Genomic DNA, 18418 nt, shown 5'->3' on the forward strand with positions numbered 1-18418 from the left:
GTGAGAAGGGCATGAATTTGAAGGAGCAGAAGCAGAATGGGATGGTGTAAATATTTGTTCCCCCCAAAATATGGTGCTTTTTATTAGAAAACATTAATTGCAATCGTCTTGAGGAATTGAAATTTATATATATATGTGTGTGTGTGTGTGTGTGTGTGTGTGTGTGTGTGTGTGTGTGTGTACGTATAAAACAGCTTGATCATTTTACCCCCCCACTTCCTCCCCAAAATTCATAGACTGAAACCTAATCATCAGTATGGTGGTTTTAGAGGACGGAGCCTTTGGAACATAATCAAATGATTAGGGTGAAGCCTTTACATATAGGATCAGTATCCTTATAAAAGAGCACCAGAGAGCTGTCTTTTCTCTTTCGCCATGTGAGGACACAGAAAGAGAGTGCCATCTAGGGACCAGAAAGCAAGCTTTCACCAAACATGGATTCTGCCAGCATCTTGACCTGGGACGTGCCAGCCTCCATAACAGCAGCAAATAAATGTCTATTGTTTATAAGCTACCCACTTTGTGGTATTTTCTTATGGCAGCCTAAACAGACTAAGAAACTCAGGAAAGCTGGGTTAGATCTTTGGGGTTACATTTTGTAAATTCCCATCATTTCTTTTTCATCATATCTCAATGATATTTCAATAAATAATTGCCTGTGTGACTATTTAAAGTGTTCTTACATTCATTCTACAAATATCCACTGTTTCTCTTATTACCTGGCACTCTTAGATCTGCTCTATCTGTGGAGAATAAAAAATACCTTGCCCCTGTCTTCACAAAGCATATAGTCTAGTGTATAATAGCTTGTATGCTACAGTGTAAGTTCCATGAAAAAAGGGATTTTTTCTCATTTGCTTTAGAATTTTCAAATATATGATTCAGCTAAATAAGTGAAAATATAAATATAGAAGCAAATAACTGAATGCTTTTGACTGCGAATACTGAATTTTAAAATGTGTCTGGACCCAAAAATTTTGTTACTGTGCCACATAATTGCACTGATTTCTAGAATCTCACCTCAAGCCAAAGTGCTTGGGTCATCATTATCTAATTACTTACAGAAAGATGACATTATATAATAGAAATAGATGCAATTAGGGACAGAGGAGTTCACTTTAAATTTATTCCAAGGGCTAGGGATTTAGCTCAGTGGTTCCACCACCTGCCTCTCGAGCACAAGGTCCCTAGTTTGATCCCCAGTACAAAATCTTTTTTAAAAAATTATTCCAATCACTTATTTCGTGCTTACCTTAACAAACTTCTTAGGTTGATCCTCGTTTTCTCTAGCTGTGATTAGGATAAGTTAAATTACAGTATTGTATTGTAAGGATCATGTTAGATGGCTTCCATGTACAACAGGCCCAAATAACATTATTTGAAGCTAATGATAAATTACCAAACATATATTGAGTGTCATAGAGTATTATGGTTGCAAGTTTAGTCTCTATATTTAATCTAGAACACCTACCCACTAGCAAGGTAACATTGAGCAAGTCATTTTGTCTGAGACTTAGATTGTTGATCTAAAAAATTGAAATGATTATTCGTATCATATGATTATTGTTAGGATTAAGTGACAAAAACATTTGAGAATGTTAAGCAGAATGGCTGACATGTTACAAGCTTTCAGCAAATGTAATTTATATTATTGCCAACTTTATATATCAGTGGTGTCTATGTTCACATGAGTTTCAGGTGTTGAGAAGTGACTGGTATGAAAGCTGATAACAAATGTTTTATTTTGTTTTCTAGGGAAACTACTGATCTGTGCTCTCAGAATGAAAAGAGCACAACTAAAAGAGAAAGTAAACATTCAAGCTGAACACTGAAAACAGAGAGTTAGGAGTCAGATCAAGCATAAAATGATATTTCTCAGCTGCATAATAAATCTCAGTAAATTAATAATAAAAACATATTAATGACATAGAAAAAAATTAATGAGTGTGTGGTCTAAAACTTTAAGGAAGGAGCTACAATAGTAAAAATATATGTGAGACATTGTCCCTTAATCAATAAAATAAAAAGTCAAATTATCATGACATATTGTTTCTTTTTTGGTTTTCATTTCCTTCTTAGACTGGGAAAAAGTAAAGAATTTGCAAATAGTACTGCTAGATTGCAAAAAAAAAGACTCTCTCCCCCATGTTCTTAAAGGTTATACACTTGGAACAAACTTTTTGGAGGACAATTTGTTGATAGCCATTGAAATTAAAAAGGCATATATACTTTAACCATATCTCTCTATCTGTACAAAAATACATGCAGACAAAAATGCCTGGAAAAGAATACTTATTGTACCATAGTCTTTGTAGAGCCAAAGAATAGAAGATGAGTAAATGATATGAACAAGGAAATGTACATGACTTGTAGTACATTTAATATGCTATGAAATAACTTACAATTAATTATGCCAATATGTCTGTATCACAGAAGGAAACAAAGTTTCAGAACAAAGGCTCTCTTTTTTGTAAAAGCAAATATTATATATAAATGTTCACTTGGTCATAGCAATGTATCTGTACAGGTACAATGTAGACTGCTCACAGTGATTACCCCTGGAGAGAAAGAGAGGGTGAGAAACAAATCCTTGCTTTTTTGCTTTTTACTAGATGCATGTTTCACATCTAATTTTTTTATTGAGTTTATTGGTACAATCTAGGTATACAATACAGTTACATTCATCATTGGGATTCTGTACCTTTACATAATAGGTCTTGATTCTCATTTTTCCCCTTGTCCCTGCCTTCCCTTCACCCACTCCTCCCCTCCCCATTTACAAACACTTTATTTCCATTTTTTCAGTTTCTCATATTTTTTTCCTCTCCCTTATTACCTTTCCCCACCCTTCCCACTTTTCCTACACCTTTAGCCCTTTACTTCCTATTTCACATTATTAATTATCTCATTAGGATCCTGTGTACTATTATAGTTTTCGCACCAAAGAAACTATTCGGTATTTCAGTTAAAGAAATCTCTGTATGAACATTAAAAATAGGGAATCCTAAAATAAAACTAAAAAGGAAAGTAAAAGAGAAAAGGCAATGATGTAACATGAAAATAATCCTTAATTCTGGAGATGAAAATGGTCCCTGAACATATTTAAATTGCTTCTTGCTCCTATAGTCTTATCTTATTCTTTTTTTCATTATTTAGAGAATACTTTATTAGTTTCTGTAATCAAACCCATGTAGATATGACCTTACATATTTAGTATGATGTTCACATCTAACTTTTTTAAAAAATGTGTTGGTTAAAAGAAAGTAAAACAAGAGGCTACTTTTCCAAGGACTCCGAGCAAGACAGACTCACTAGTGCCTTGACAGTAACTGAGTTTCTGTGGCCTTCCTTCTCAGGACCTAAGTTTAGAAGACTCATAGAAAACCCCGGAGCAGGCCAAATTCCCAGGCCCTGGCCATTCTCCAGGGGACAGCTGAGCTACCAAGCCACAGTCACTGATACTGACTTTGGAAAAACTGCCCCACAGGCTCCAGTCCCCAGAGAACAGGGTTGGACAATGACACACAGGAGACTCCATGCTACTGAGAACCATGGAATCCATTCAGAAGCGTGTGATTAAAATCTCAATGCCCAGCACCTTCACCAGTCCTGACCTCCTACCCTGGGTGATTAGCTCTATGCTGCTGTCAAAACAAGGCAAGGTGACACAAACTGCTTGAAAAAGGATGGAAGTTCCTGGACTCGCCCATTCCAGTCCAGCCCAGAGTCCACAATAAGGTGGAAATATGCTTTCAGAGGGCTGCACACCTGCATGCAGCAATTTCTGGACAATTCCACAACCCCTAGATAAGCTCTCAGGCATTTCTGGAGAGGCAGGATCATCATTTTCAAAATTGATCCTCCAGACAATAATGTGAGTATCGTGAAGTTTGTCTTTGACCCTTTAATTTTCATTTTTCTCTTTTTTACATAGTGTTTTCTCCCCCACCATCCTTCGGTAAGCTCCTCCCCTCCCCACTTCTAACCTACACACAAAAAGTATGGATGATTTACATAGTCAAGAATAATCCCTTTCAGGAAAATTTTCCCTGAGTCAAAGACATAATTTGATGAATCCCAGAGAGCTTCAATCAATTGGGGAGGTATTTATGAGTAATAAAAGTTAGGTAATCCAGAAATGATCCCCTGAATATGGTTGTCCTCTTTTTCTTCTTTTAACAACTGATCCTGACTTTTCTTCCCACTTCTGGGTATAAACAATTGAACAAGGAAATTCAGAGGATAAATTAGTTGTGTTATTCAAGAGCCTCCTCTGTTTACAAAGGGAAGTTTATGGATCAGATTGTTAGCAGGTAAAGGGACCTCTTTTGTGACCAGGAACCCAAGTTCCTGTAGACACTTTAAACAGCTTCTCATTGTTTCATAGGACTTTTAAAGACCCTTCATATCTAGTCTCTTCTGTTTGTTTGTATAAAGCCTCAGTATTGAAAGCATTCTTTCTTCTGCCCCTGAGGCAAGGATATGTTGAGGAGCTGCACTGGGGTGGGGGGGCAGGTGGGATCATCTCTGCCAGCCATGAAGAGGAAAAGGAAAACTCCAAGGTCCCAGGCAACTCACTCTCTGACCACTTCTGGGACACTTTATAGACTTAAGGGCAGCTTTGTCACAGAAGTTATATAGATTTGGCCAGTGAGCTGTGGCCGCTTACTGTGAGTTAGAGCTTAGTGCATTCTTCCATCTATCCTAAATCTTGAAAACAGATACTCCATGTTTTCTAATACATAAATTAAAGGCCAGTTTATGCCCTGGAGGCTGTATCCTCTAAATTAGATGTATCTATAACAACCTGTCTCCAACCCTACACTCTATGACCATGTAGAATTTAACTCCTCCCTTTGGTCCTCAGTTCCATGATCTGAAAATGGAAATAATAGCATCTACTCTTTATAATGAGATTTAAACTAGAAAAAAATATAATAGGCACTTACCACTGGCCAGTGCACAGGATAGCACAATGGAAAAGGAAGAAGCAGAGAGAGAGAAAGGTAGAAACTGAAGTAATGAGAGACAGTATAAGACATGGCATAGCCCCATAGTTAAAAGCATTGGGCTTTAAATCAGAGATAAATCCAAATCCATTTTCACCCATTGACATGGAGCTTGTCACCAAAATCCTATGAGCTTCAAGTTTCCAGTCTGTATACTGGGGATAAAAATATTCTACCACAAAGTTGTTGTGATTGCCACATGAAAAACATATAAAGCTCTTGTGACATATGGTCAAATGCTTAATAAATGCAGCCACCACTTTTTCTCCTTGTTGGTCTCTTGAGTTGTACCACGGTGGCATCCAGTTTCATGGAGAAGCTAAATGCATTCAAGGTATCCAGGCGTGAGTATGAAATCCAGTCACCTTACTACTAAGTTGCCCTGAGAAAATCATTTCAGCTCACAAAGCCTTGGTTTTTCTCATCCGTGTAATAGAAAATCACATGATTGGTGAAGGACACACAGGGATGTCCTGTAATTGATATAAAAACTACATGGCATAATGTTTGTAAAATTGCCCTACATGGAGACAGTCGTTTATTGTTTTTACTTTTTCTCTTAACAACCAAACTGCAAAGTCTAAGAATTCTTTGAATAGCCATGAATATAGCTTATGTGCAGACCACCAACTTTATGGCTGTTGTTATTATTGATGACTAGACAAAATTACTTTATTCTGTGATCCCAGACTCACAGAACTTTGCTTACTTCTGGGAATCGCATTTCAAGGGCAATGACAAAGTTCACAGTCGAGAGAACTGAAGGGCAGAAAAACCTGGACACTCTGCATTTTACAAGACAGAAAAATTGATGGGAAAAATTGCCAAAATTTACTGGATATTTGCCAGGACCCAACTACTCTCATTTAATCCTCATAACAACCTTAAGAATAACATACTATTTATATCCCCATTCTGCAGCCCAAAACTTAGCTTGGGCTTTTAACTGTCACACAGTGTTGATTTTGTTGAACAGTATTTAAATTTCTCAAAAATTTTCATGTTGAAAGGTAATGGATTTTTATGTGAGATCTCAGAGAACCAAACTAGTTCTTATGAGAGGTAATCATACTTTAGTTTCTCCTGCAGAAAAGAAACTGACAACTAAAATTTTCTGCCACTGAAAGCATTCAAGAGAAACAAGGATGTTAATTTTTTCATTATCCTACAAAAAAAGATTGAGCATTGATTTAGAGGTTGGGTTAAATCTATGTTCCTTATAGTTTTTCCTCATATAGCCCTTGATGAAAATTTATGCATGTTAAAACCTAGCACATAAAATTATTCATCAAATGTTTAAATAGCTGTAAGGCTATAGCATAATGTATATTGTACTTTTAAGACAAATACTGCAATATTATTTAAAATGTATCCAGTGGCATGTAAAAATTATGATGATTTGACACTAACCTCATTTATTTTGAAAATGCAAAAACAAAGTCATCTTTAATAGCTGTATTTTTATGATTTCTTTTCAACACACATTTATTTCCATTCTTCTTCAAATTTTACCCTATTGTAATTATTTTTATGCCAAAGATTTTTATATCCTACTTTTTTATGATGAAGAAAATAAAATTAAAGTCATTTTTGGATTTCTCATGACTATAAAATTTTGTGTTCAAGATAATCAGGAAAAAAATAACAAGATGCATCATGTAAGGATACAAGATCCCAATGATGAATGTAACTGTACTGTATACCTAAAAAGTACCAATAAATTTAATGAAAAAAAAGGATAGTCAGGAAAAAACAGTTCCTAATAGTAAATAACTGACCAATATTACATTCACGTAAGCTTCAATTATATAAAGTTGAAAATATCCACATACATTGACCTATAAAAAATAGTGATTTTCTATAGTAATATATCACAATTTTCAAAAATAATTATCAAGCCTAAATGTAGTCATCTTGTTATTCAAGGCATACAAGTCCTAAGATCCCTTATGAAAAGCAAAATCTTCAGATGCTTATGTCTCCTATATAAAATTGTATTTTTATATAGCCTATCCACACCCTGCTGTATACTTTAAATAAGATGTAAAATATTTATAATACCTAATACGATGCCTATATATCAATTAATTTGCATGGATTTGGTATAGTATTGGGCACATAGCAAATTCAAGTTTTTCTTTTTGGAAATTAGTGGAATTTTTTAAAATTTTTGGATGAATGATTGTTAAACCAACAGGTGTGGAACCTACAGATTCAAAGGGATGGCTTAAGAATGTTTTCTGTAAAGACATCTAATGGAACAATATTTTCTTTTTTTAGTTACTCCATATATCCAGAAAAATTATTACTTGAGTAAGTCTAAAACTCGCATCAATTCTACTGTTATTTGTATTTCATTTGTTTTATGGGAGACATGGTAAGGTGACATCTAGATGACAGGATGAGTTTAGAAAAAAGATTAACATAAATTAATAATCTGGAAACTTTTCAGGGTGTAGTCTTTGAGAAATCTCTGGGCACCAGCATGGTTACTCTTGAATGCATTCCATAAAATGAATGTTGCTACTCCAAAAGAGTTTCGACGTCCCCTTCTGGAGGTAGATTCATTTATGTAGGTCATCAGCCAGTCTATTTCTGTGAACAAGATGTCTTGGTTTTAGTTTGGAGAGTCATGTTGTATAGCAGCTAATAGTATAACCTCTGGGTCCAGGTATAAATGACTTAAATTCAGATTTTTGCTCTTTGTGAACTTAAACTTTCTATGCTTGTTTTCTAATTTGTAAAGCCAGTAAAATAACAACCACTTTATGTGGTTATTGTATGATTTAAATATGATAATATAGCAAAGTACTCAATTCAAGGTAAGTGCTCTGTAAATGTTAATCTTGATGATAGTGATGGTGTTAATAAAAAACCTATATTGTTCCGGGAAATTATTAAGCAGTTGATCCCTTTATCAGCACTATATATAGTTTATACTGGGGCACATTAGTAAGAATAAGTAAACAGCCCACTCACGTTTCCAAGTGTATAAAAATAATCCTCTTTGTTCTTACGGCAACAGATGGACAATACCAACTGGACCAGTGTATCCCATTTTATTCTCTTGGGCCTTTCTACCCACTCAGAAGAACAGATTCCACTCTTCCTTCTTTTCTTACTCATGTACACAATCAATATTTCTGGCAATTTTGCCATCATCACACTGATTATCTCTGCTCCTCGTCTCCACACCCCCATGTACATCTTCCTCGGTAACTTGGCCCTGGCAGACATCTGCTTCACCTCCACCACGGTTCCCAAGATGCTGCAGAATATTTTCTCCCCTACCAAGACCATTTCCTACATGGGCTGTTTAGCTCAGACTTATTTCTTCATTTGCTTTGCAGCCCTAGAAAACTTTCTCTTGGCAGCGATGGCCTACGACAGGTACATTGCCATCTGCCACCCTTTCCGTTATCCCATGATCCTGACTAGAATGCTGTGTGCACAGATGGTGGCCATGTGCCATGTCCTCTCTCACCTTCATGCCTCAATGCACACCTTTCTCATGGGCCAACTGATCTTCTGTGCAGACAACAGGATTCCCCATTTCTTTTGTGATCTCTACCCAATGATGAAGATCTCCTGCACCAGCATCCACTTTAACACCTTAATGATTCAAACAGAAGGTGTGATCATCATCAATGGAGCTCTGGCCTTCATCATTGCCTCCTATGCCTGCATTATCTCAGCAGTACTCCGGGTCCCCGCAGCCAAAGGCAAGTGGAGGACATTTTCCGCCTGTGGATCCCACCTCACAGTGGTGGCTATATTCTATGGAACCCTCACATGGGTCTACTTCCGGCCCCTTTCCAGCTATTCAGTGACCACTGGTCGTGTTGTAACTGTCATGTACACAGTGGTGACTCCTATGTTGAACCCCTTCATCTACAGCTTGAGGAATGGGGAGGTCAAGGGGGCCTTCAGGAAATGCATGAGAAGAATAGAAACTTCTACCTTTGGATAAGCCCCAAAACATAGTTTTGGCTTTTAGCTCCAGTTTTAGAGAAATTATTTTCCCCTCATAGAGCTACTTCCTTTAGGATATCCTAGAAATATCTAAGTACATATCATGGATTTTCTCACCAGATTTTGGCTTATCTCTTAAACACAAAATACAGAAATGACACTGCACTGTACTTAGTGTAAAAACATTAGCATGGCTTTAATTATAATTGGGGGTGTTCTAGTTCTATGGGACTGTACTAAAAGAGCAGAACTGGAATTCCCAGAGTCCTAAATGAGGTAACAGAAACCAAGTCTGGCTAACTCACAGAGGAAATGAGTTTCTCAAAATGTTATGTGGTCTGCCCTCTTCACCTTGGTCTTTTATGTAGCTGGTATGTGGAACTGCTCTTATATTGAGTATTTGTCTACTGACCAATGCTGAGCATGAAGAACTTTCAAGAGCCACATGTCAGTTCTTCAGTCTCATGGGTTGAGGATCAAAAGAATGTGAATGGGTCCTCCAAGGCATGGAGTAGAAGATTTAAGTGCAGGCTAATTTGATCCATCTGTTTGGTAAAAGTGTCTCTCATAGGATACAAGCAGTTATGACACTCAGCGGAAAAGATATTCAAATTGTTGTAATTTTGTGTAATGCACTATAAGAAGGATTTCATCTAATCCAAATATACGTCTTAGTCAAAAGTTGCACCACTAAAATGGATTTGAGAACCTCTTCCCCAAGTCTTTGGCTATGCCAGGATAATAAATTTTTCCAAAGTGAAGAGGGCTCTGGCACTTATAAAATGATAATAACGAAGAAATCATGCCAACTTCTGATCAGTTAACTCTGGTTTCTCACATTTGCAAGAAAACATCTTATGCAGCCAATATTTTTCTTCTGGATTCCACAGCTTCCTCTCACTTAATATTTCCTGCTTCCTCAGCTGTCTCCCTTTCTCCATCCCAAGGTGGCTATTCCATTGCTAATCCCCTTTATTCTTTACCGCTTTATTACTTCACCTCTTGGCACCATTGCCTTTTTAAAGACTCTTCTTCTCCCATTAAAGAACATTTTTAGAATAAAGAGATGGAGAGTAGAGTCCATGAATACAGTAATCCATCCTTATCCACAATTTTTCTTTCCACAGTTTCAGCTACCCACCATCAATTATGACATGAAAATACTAAACGGAAATTTACAGAAATAAGAAATTACTACATTTTAAATTGCATACTGTTCTGAATAGGATGATGAAAATTCGCATTGTCCTCTGTCCAACCTGGAACACACATCCACCCTCTGTCCAGGATATCCATGTCATACATGCTCTATACACTTAATATTCCTTTTATTATTAGATTGAGAAAAAAACATGATTTACATAGGGTTTAACATTATCCATGGTTTCAGGCATCCACTAGAGCATGGGAGCCTAACCTCCATGAATAAGGACCAACTACCTTAATCCTTAGATGATACCTCTTTTTCTTCTAGGAGTTTGTCTCACAGAATAAATATATGTTGTATAAAATTCATATATCTTTATTTTATATGTAATATGCTATTATTTGTGGCAATAAAAAGGAGAAATACGATTTATGTATACTACTAGAAGATCGGTTAATAGTGTTTGGTAGTTAAGTCTCTAATCAAAAGTTGTAAATGGGTTTAGATCATGTGTTTTGCCCTCTTGAAATTTGGTCTTTATCATGAAAAATGCACATCCCACATGCACAGCTGTGGCCACTTAGCCTGGCTCTCAGAATGAGAAGTAAAGACCAAGCACAGACCTAAGCATGACCCAGAGGCCTGCAGGCTTTTCAGTGAGAAATGAATATCTCTCACTATGACCCGCTGAGCTATTGGGTCATTTCCTAAACAGTGTTTCTGGGGAAATCCCAAGCAATACAATATATCTGTGCTATGAACTATTATGCAGTTGACAAAAAAGAATAAGGCAGATTAAAACTTTCTGGCCTTACTTCCATGTCACCAGTAGCCACTAGGTACTTATAGATACCCAGTCCTTTATGTGGCAGCTCTTTGCTCTTTCTTTTCATTAGTTTTTCATTCGTATACTATTGGTAAAATGTAATAATAATAGAATGTATATGTCAATAAGTTACTTATTATGAGCTGGTTACTGTTATGAGTGCCTTACATATTTTACTCATCAAATCCTTACAACAACCCTGAATGATGGATGCTGTTTCTATACCAAAGGGGAACTAAGGCAGAAAATAGTTGAATAATTGTCCAAGATCACACAGCAAATAATGACAAAGTTAGAAAATCGGAAATCTAACACACTCCACCCCTTTACCCACCACACTACTACAATACCTTTAATATAACTGTTTAAATTTCCCTTTTGGCCATGTTTCCATGATTCATGCTGCTCAGGGAAGTCCTGTGTACTCATAAACACACCAACTCCAACTTATGCTTTTGGAGGTCTGATGTTTAATCACTGGAACTGGTGCTCTGGCTTGACCCTTAGTCATTTTCACAGGAGCATTAGCAATGTGTCATTTCATGCTTGAATGATGAACAATGAATCATGGTCACTCTCCTTTAGACCCAGATTTAAACCAATTTATTTCTCCACCCAACATTTTGCCTGCTCTCTATGCTTCCAATCCCCTCTGACTCATGTTGCTAATATTCCAATAGGCCTTGTGCCAAATCCTGACAGGTGTACTCTACTGTAGGAATAGTACATGGTTAATAATCAGAGTCAAGTGAAGTCAATTAAAAGGGCTTTGGAAACAAATACAAAAGGCAGTGAGTTGTGTCTCATTGAGTAGGCTGTAGCTGATGGTGCTACCAGTAGTCAGCTCTGTGTGAGATGACTGTGCTCCACCTTTCACCCAACTAAGGGTAAAGTCATCACAGATACAGCTGTTATTTGAAGTAACATTGTCCAAATAATTGGACGTCAGTGAAAAATGGGAAAAAAGTGATTATTCTCCTGTGCCACATTCCTTGGTGGAGAAAGAAGGAGAGATACCAGACTGATTTTAATTAATTAAAACGTTGTTCTCATTCAAAGTAAACTGAGATGTGTATCACTCAAGACAAAAACTTTTCAAGACTTCTAGACTTAATTGACAGATTCAGTAGAGTACCTGGATACAAGGTGAACACCCAATAATCAATAGCCTTCTTGTACACAAATAACAGACTCACCGAGAGAGAAATTAGGGAAATGATTCCTTTCACAACAGCATCCACAAAAAATGAAGTATCTAGGAATCAGTCTAACAAAAGAAGCAAAAGACCTCTACACTGAAAACTACAGCACTCTGAAAAAAGAGATCGAAGAGGATATAAAAAAATGGAAAGATATCCCCTGCTCCTGGGTAGGAAAAATCAACATAGTGAAAATGGCCATACTACCAAAACTGCTATACAGATTTAATGCAATGCTGACTGAAATTCCAAAACTATATTTCACAGAACTAGAAAAAAGAATCCAAAAATTCATTTGGAACCATAAGAGACCTAGAATAGCAAAAGCCATCCTAGGCAACAGACATGTGGCAGTGGGTATAACAATTCCCAATTTGAAACTATACTACAAAACCACTGTGATAAAAACAGCATGCTACTGGCAAAGAAACAGATCTGAGGATCAGTGGAACAGATTGGAAGATACAAAAACAACTCCAGATGCACTCAGCTATGTTATCTTTGACAAAGGAGCTGACAGTCCCCACTGGAGGAAAGATAGCCCCTTCAATAAATGATGTTGAAAAAAATTGGATTTCAACCTGCCACAGATTAAAACTGGACCCTTATCTTTCACCATGCACTAAATTAAAATCCAAGTGGATTAAAGATCTAAATATTAAAACAAAAACACTAAACTTGCTGGAAGATAAGTTAGGCAGAACTCTGGAAGACATTGGCATAGGAAAAGACTTTATGAACAAATCCTCAGTAGCATGGGAACTAGCAGAAAGAATCAACATCCGGGATCTCATCTTATTAAATAATAAGATGCAAAAGAAACCATCAGCAGAACTAAGAGACAACCTACAATGTGGGAAAAAAATTTTACCAGAAACTTGCTGGAAGATAAGTTAGGCAGAACTCTGGAAGACATTGGCATAGGAAAAGACTTTATGAACAAATCCTCAGTAGCATGGGAACTAGCAGAAAGAATCAACATCCGGGATCTCATCTTATTAAATAATAAGATGCAAAAGAAACCATCAGCAGAACTAAGAGACAACCTACAATGTGGGAAAAAAATTTTACCAGCTGCTCCTCAGGCAAAGGACTATTTTATAGAATATATAAAGAACTCAAAACAATCCGCCCCCCCCAAATATGAAGACCCAATTCATAAATGGGCATCTGAAATGAACAGACATTTCTCAGATGAAGTAAAAGCAGCAAGTAAATATATGAAAAAATGTTCCACATCACTGGTCATTCGAGAGATGCAGATGAAAACAACACTGAGATTCCACCTCACCCCACAAAGAATGGCTGCTATCAAGAAATCAAACAACAACAAATGTTGGCAGGGTTGTGGGGAGAAAGGAACCCTTCTCCATTGTTGGTGGGAGTGCAGATTGGTGCAACCACTATGGAAATCAATATGGAGATACCTCAAAGAGCTGGGACTACAGGTTCCATTTGACCCAGCCATCCGTCTGCTGGGTATCTTTCCAAAAGAACTAAAAGAATCATATCACAGTGATATATGTGCACCTATGTTTATAGTGGCACAGTTTGTAATAGCTAAAACTTGGAAATAGCCCATTTGCCCATCAGTTGGAAACTGGATAAAGAAGATGTGGTTTTTCTATAAAATGGAATATTACTCATCCATAAAGAATGAGAAATTAGATTCATTCATAGGAAAATGAATACATATTGAGGATATACTCCTAAGTGAAATAAACAAGTCACACATGTGTAAATACTGAATAGTTTCTCTGGTGTGACTAAACTGTAATAATACATAAGATCCTAATGAGATAACTGACATTGTGAAATGGGAAGAAAAGGCCTAAGGGTGTATGGAAGGTGGGATGAGTAGGGGGAGGGTAATAAGAGAAAACAAAAAAATGTGAGAAAATGAAAAGATGGAAATAAAGTGTTTGTAAATGGGAAGGAGAGGAGGGGGGTGAAGGGATTGCAGGGACAAGGGGAAAAAATGAAAACCAAGACCTGTCATGTAGATGTACAATACCCCAACAATGAATGTAACTGTACTGTATCTCTAAAATGTACCAATAAACTCAATTTGAAAAAAGACAAATACTTTTCAAGCTCTAATGTGGCCATAAATCAGTTGGGGATCTTGTTAAACAGCAGATTCTGATTCAGTGGAGGTGGGAAAAAGAGCTGCGCACATAAAGACCTTGAGAAGACCATTCACAGAAAGAGTAAATTGAAAACAGAGAACTGTCAAATGAAAAAAAAATGTTAATTAAATCAACTGATGTGATACATTTTGGCATATCAAATTAGAAAATGTTTTAGAATGATAAAACGCAGTGCTGATGAGGAATCAGATGTCCTCATATGTAGTCGTTGGCAGTAGTGTAACTTGAACATGTTCACTCTTTGCTTAGTGATTCTATGCTGAGGAATCAAGTTAGAAAATTTTCTACAGACATGCATTATTCCAGAAGTCATATGGCAAGGGGAAAAATCATTTAAAACTTCAAATTTAACCACTAAATCTGCAAGCCCAAAGACACACAAATCCACATACTCCTGGTTTCCTGTTGTTACAGGGGAAGAAGTGGCCGAATTCTTGGGTAAATAACCCACCCCTCATTGCTGTGTGTAAACTTTCAAAAACTTTGTTTTTGCACTGAATTCTTTTTTGGTACAAATCATTGATGTTTCATTTTTTGCTGGGTAAATTCTATGAGCAATTATGTCTAATGTCACTACCCATTGCATGAAACTCTCCTTCATCTCTACACCTCGGGTTATACACAACTTTTCATCTACTTCCTCAGGAAAAATGTTACACTTAAAAGTTGACCATAATCACAAACTCTACTTCTTCTCTTACACGTTTATCATAAAGTTGCTCTAACTGAAAATTTCCCCTAATATTTAACTTTTATTAAGGTTTCCAAAAACCTAAATCTTGCCCAGTCTAATAATTTTCTGTTCTAGTTAATGACCTCTCGACTATATTTGAGAGAACGAGCACTCCTCCATTCTGGAAATGTCCTAAGGTTTTTGACATACAAAACTGATTCCTTCCTACCGGGAGCCACTAGCAGCCACTTTTCAGTTATTCTTTGCTTTCTCTTCTCCGAAACTTTTAAATGTGGTAGGCCCACTGGTCTCAGTATTCTTTTCTATAGGCTTTTATTAGGTGATGTTATCCAAGGCCAACGTCTCCTATGTCATCAACATTTTGTTGCCTCTGACATTTCTATCTCCAGACAGGACCTCTTCATGAACTTCAAGAATTATACATTCATCTCTTTGCAGGACATCTCTACTATGATATGTAACAGATACAACAAAAATAACATAGCCAAAACACAATTGTTGATTTTTTCCTGTCAAATCTGCATACTCTATACCCTCCAGAGCCTCCCAAGTATAAATAAATAACATAATGATTGTATCCACTTTTACAATCTATCTTTGAATATTTTTTACCTTCTACAGTGTATCTAAAACATGTCTGAACACTTTTACTCCTCACATAACCTTAAGTGGATAATCTAGTCCTGGTGTTAAAGCCACTGTGAAGTCTCCTCCTGTCTCTGTTATCACTGACCTACACTATCTTCTGTGGGTTGGCACTAAGGTGGAGACTGAATAATTTAATACCTACAAACATTGAAGTAATTATTTTTACTGTGAGTTGATAGGTTTTTGAGATGAGAAACTATTGAAAATGAAATAAATAGGACACACATGTGCAAATACCTAAGTTTCCCCTATAGGAGAAACTAAAAGTGTAAATAAGAATTAAAATGTATAATAATGTGAAATAGGATGTTATACTCTATGGTAAATTCATCCACTGGTGAATTCAACAACTGAGGGTCATTGAGGGACATGACCAAGAAGGGTACATCTCCCTTCCTGGCTCCTCTCTTTTCTTCCTGGCTGCCATGATGTGAGCAGCTTTCCTCTGCTTAGGCCCTTCTACCATGCCTTTTCTGCCCTGGAGCCAGCCAATTGTGGACTAAACTATGAGCCAAAATAGACCTCTCCTTTAAGTTGTGGGTGCTGGGTGTGTGTCCCTGGAATAAGAAAGTGACTAAGACATATCATCGCTAAAATGGTCGATATTTTGCAAGCCTTACTGATTTATTCTCTTTTTGCTTAGCAGTCCTCAATGTTACAGACTATATCTAGAAGATGAAACCCTGAAGTTTAGTAACTTTAATTTTTTTCTCAATTAGTGTGATGAGATTCTACTTATTTGTAGATTCACTTCTTTCCAAATCCAACCCATGGGTGAGTCGACATGGAAGATTATCCCACAAGAATGTGATTAGTGCCAGTCATCAGGACTATAATCCAGCTATCTCAGGCATTTTCAAGTTAGATCTCAACTCAGGTCTCAGGAGATGTGCTGCCATTCCTTGTTTGCTTGCAAGCCACATTGGAAATTCCTTGCGATGCAATCCTTCCCAAAAAGCCTTCGTAGAGCTCCTTTAACTTCCTGATTTCTGAGACTATAGATCAGTGGATTCACCATGGGGATGACTACTGTGTAAAAGACGGCAACCTGGCGGTCCTGGTCCAAATTGTAGTTTGAGGATGGCCGGAGGTACATACGAATCACAGAACCATACAGAAGCAATACAACTAGAATGTGGGAGCTGCAGGTGGACAGAGCCTTGCGCAGGGCAGCAACTGAGTGCATGTGGGCTATGGCAATACCAATGCGGGCATAGGAAGCCAAAATGAAGAAGAAGGGACTGACCACCACAGCTACACCTTCAGTGAATATTAATATTTCATTGACCACTGGTCGAGTACAGGAAAGCTGCAGCAGAGGAGTAATGTCACAGAAAAAATGGGCTACCAAGTTGTCACAGAAGGTTAAGCAACTAACCAACACACTGTAAAGAAGACTGTTAAGGCTGACGACCACCCAGGAGGTCAATGTTATTTGCAGACAAAGTCGCTTGCTGACAATGGCAGAGTACCTTAGGGGGTCACAGATGGCAACATAGCGGTCATATGCCATGGTAGCCAGCAAGTGGCCTTCCATGCTGCCCACAGCCATAAAGAAGAACAGCTGAATTATGCAACGGTTATAGGAAATGGTTCGATTCATAGATAGTGTGTGCACCAGCATCTGAGGAACAGTGATGGTTGTCAGAAAGATGTCAATGAAGGAAAGCTGGCTGAGAAGGAAATACATGGGAGTCTGAAGCTTGGAGTCTGCGTGGGCAACAATTACTAGTAGGGCATTGGCTGTAACTGCAACCAGGTACATGGCAAGGACAATTCCAAAAATAACTGGCTGCATCTCTGGCCAGCTGGACAAACCCAATAAAACAAATTCGGTCACACGTGTCCTGTTTCTAGTAGCCATAAGGCATAGCCTCCATCACCTGAAGTTGAAGTAGAAAAAGAAAGATGTCAAAGCTCAACCAGATCTCAGAGTCTGTGCATGTAAGATGGGCCATTGGAGTGAGGGTCTTGTCCTAAATTTGGACATAAAAAACTCAATGTTGTTCTTTTGGTAGGGATGCCCTGTTCTTAAGTCAACTAAATTAACCTGAGATAAGAAATGATAAATATAATGACTGCCTTTATTAGCAATTAAATTTCAAAGAATATAATTTGACAGCAAATAAAATTCTTAAATCTTTTCAGTTATAGACATACAAGAAGGCACACCAAAGAGATAACTTTTGATGCTGCTATAAAATAAATGTTTTGATGAAATACTGCATTTCCATATGAATGTGATTAAATTATTTGAGAATAGTAGGGCATTATGTACTGGAAGAATATAGAATATAAAGCAAAGATCGCTTATCCTAAGCTTGTCTACCTCTGTGTTTAGTTTTAGTTCTTTGGTGGTTTATATTTCCATGCCTCTAAATAATATGCTATCTGCTTCTACAGCTATGGTCAGGTCTTACCAATTCAAAATATCTATTGGCTTCCTACTACAGAAGATGGAACTGTATCCTGATTATATTATTTCACTCTTCTTTCCCTAACATTTAATGCTGGTATTTATCAGTCAATCCCTGGTTTGCACAACTTTTCATGTATGTAAGAAACTGCCAAATAATGTAGTGGTGGATAGGCAAAAGTATTTTTATTGTAGACACATACTGGATAGTAGATGTTAGTTCTTTGCTTCTTTTTTAAGGCTGATAAGTCTGCTGCCAGTGTGACTTGTGTTCATTTTCTAGATTGCTTTCTGGTAATTTTTTGAGTCTTTATTCCTGCCATCCCTAAGTTTTATAAATATGTTGATATATATATA

General features: G+C 37.1%; 2 protein-coding genes across 2 annotated transcripts; one reads left to right on the top strand and one right to left on the bottom strand.

Annotated features, from left to right (window-relative positions):
- The first annotated feature begins 8034 nt into the window (after window positions 1-8034).
- Window positions 8035-8979, top strand: LOC104854935 (olfactory receptor 1Q1). The gene has a single exon (XM_010613648.1). The coding sequence runs from the start codon at window positions 8035-8037 to the stop codon at window positions 8977-8979; it is 945 nt and encodes a 314-aa protein (XP_010611950.1).
- Window positions 8980-16525: 7546 nt separating this feature from the next.
- LOC104854936 (olfactory receptor 1J4) lies at window positions 16526-17509 on the bottom strand. The gene has a single exon (XM_010613649.1). It carries the CDS (start codon window positions 17507-17509, stop codon window positions 16526-16528), a length of 984 nt encoding a protein of 327 aa, XP_010611951.1.
- Between the last annotated feature and the right edge of the window lie 909 nt (window positions 17510-18418).

The sequence above is a fragment of the Fukomys damarensis genome, unplaced genomic scaffold (assembly GCF_012274545.1).
Source record: "Fukomys damarensis isolate Sample0158 unplaced genomic scaffold, DMR_v1.0_HiC HiC_scaffold_36, whole genome shotgun sequence".
Classification (NCBI taxonomy): Eukaryota; Metazoa; Chordata; class Mammalia; order Rodentia; family Bathyergidae; genus Fukomys; species Fukomys damarensis.

Coding starts and splice junctions, on each gene's coding strand:
- LOC104854935 (XM_010613648.1), top strand. CDS start 8,035: ATGGACAATACCAACTGGACCAGTGTATCCCATTTTATTCTCTTGGGC.
- LOC104854936 (XM_010613649.1), bottom strand. CDS start 17,509: ATGGCTACTAGAAACAGGACACGTGTGACCGAATTTGTTTTATTGGGT.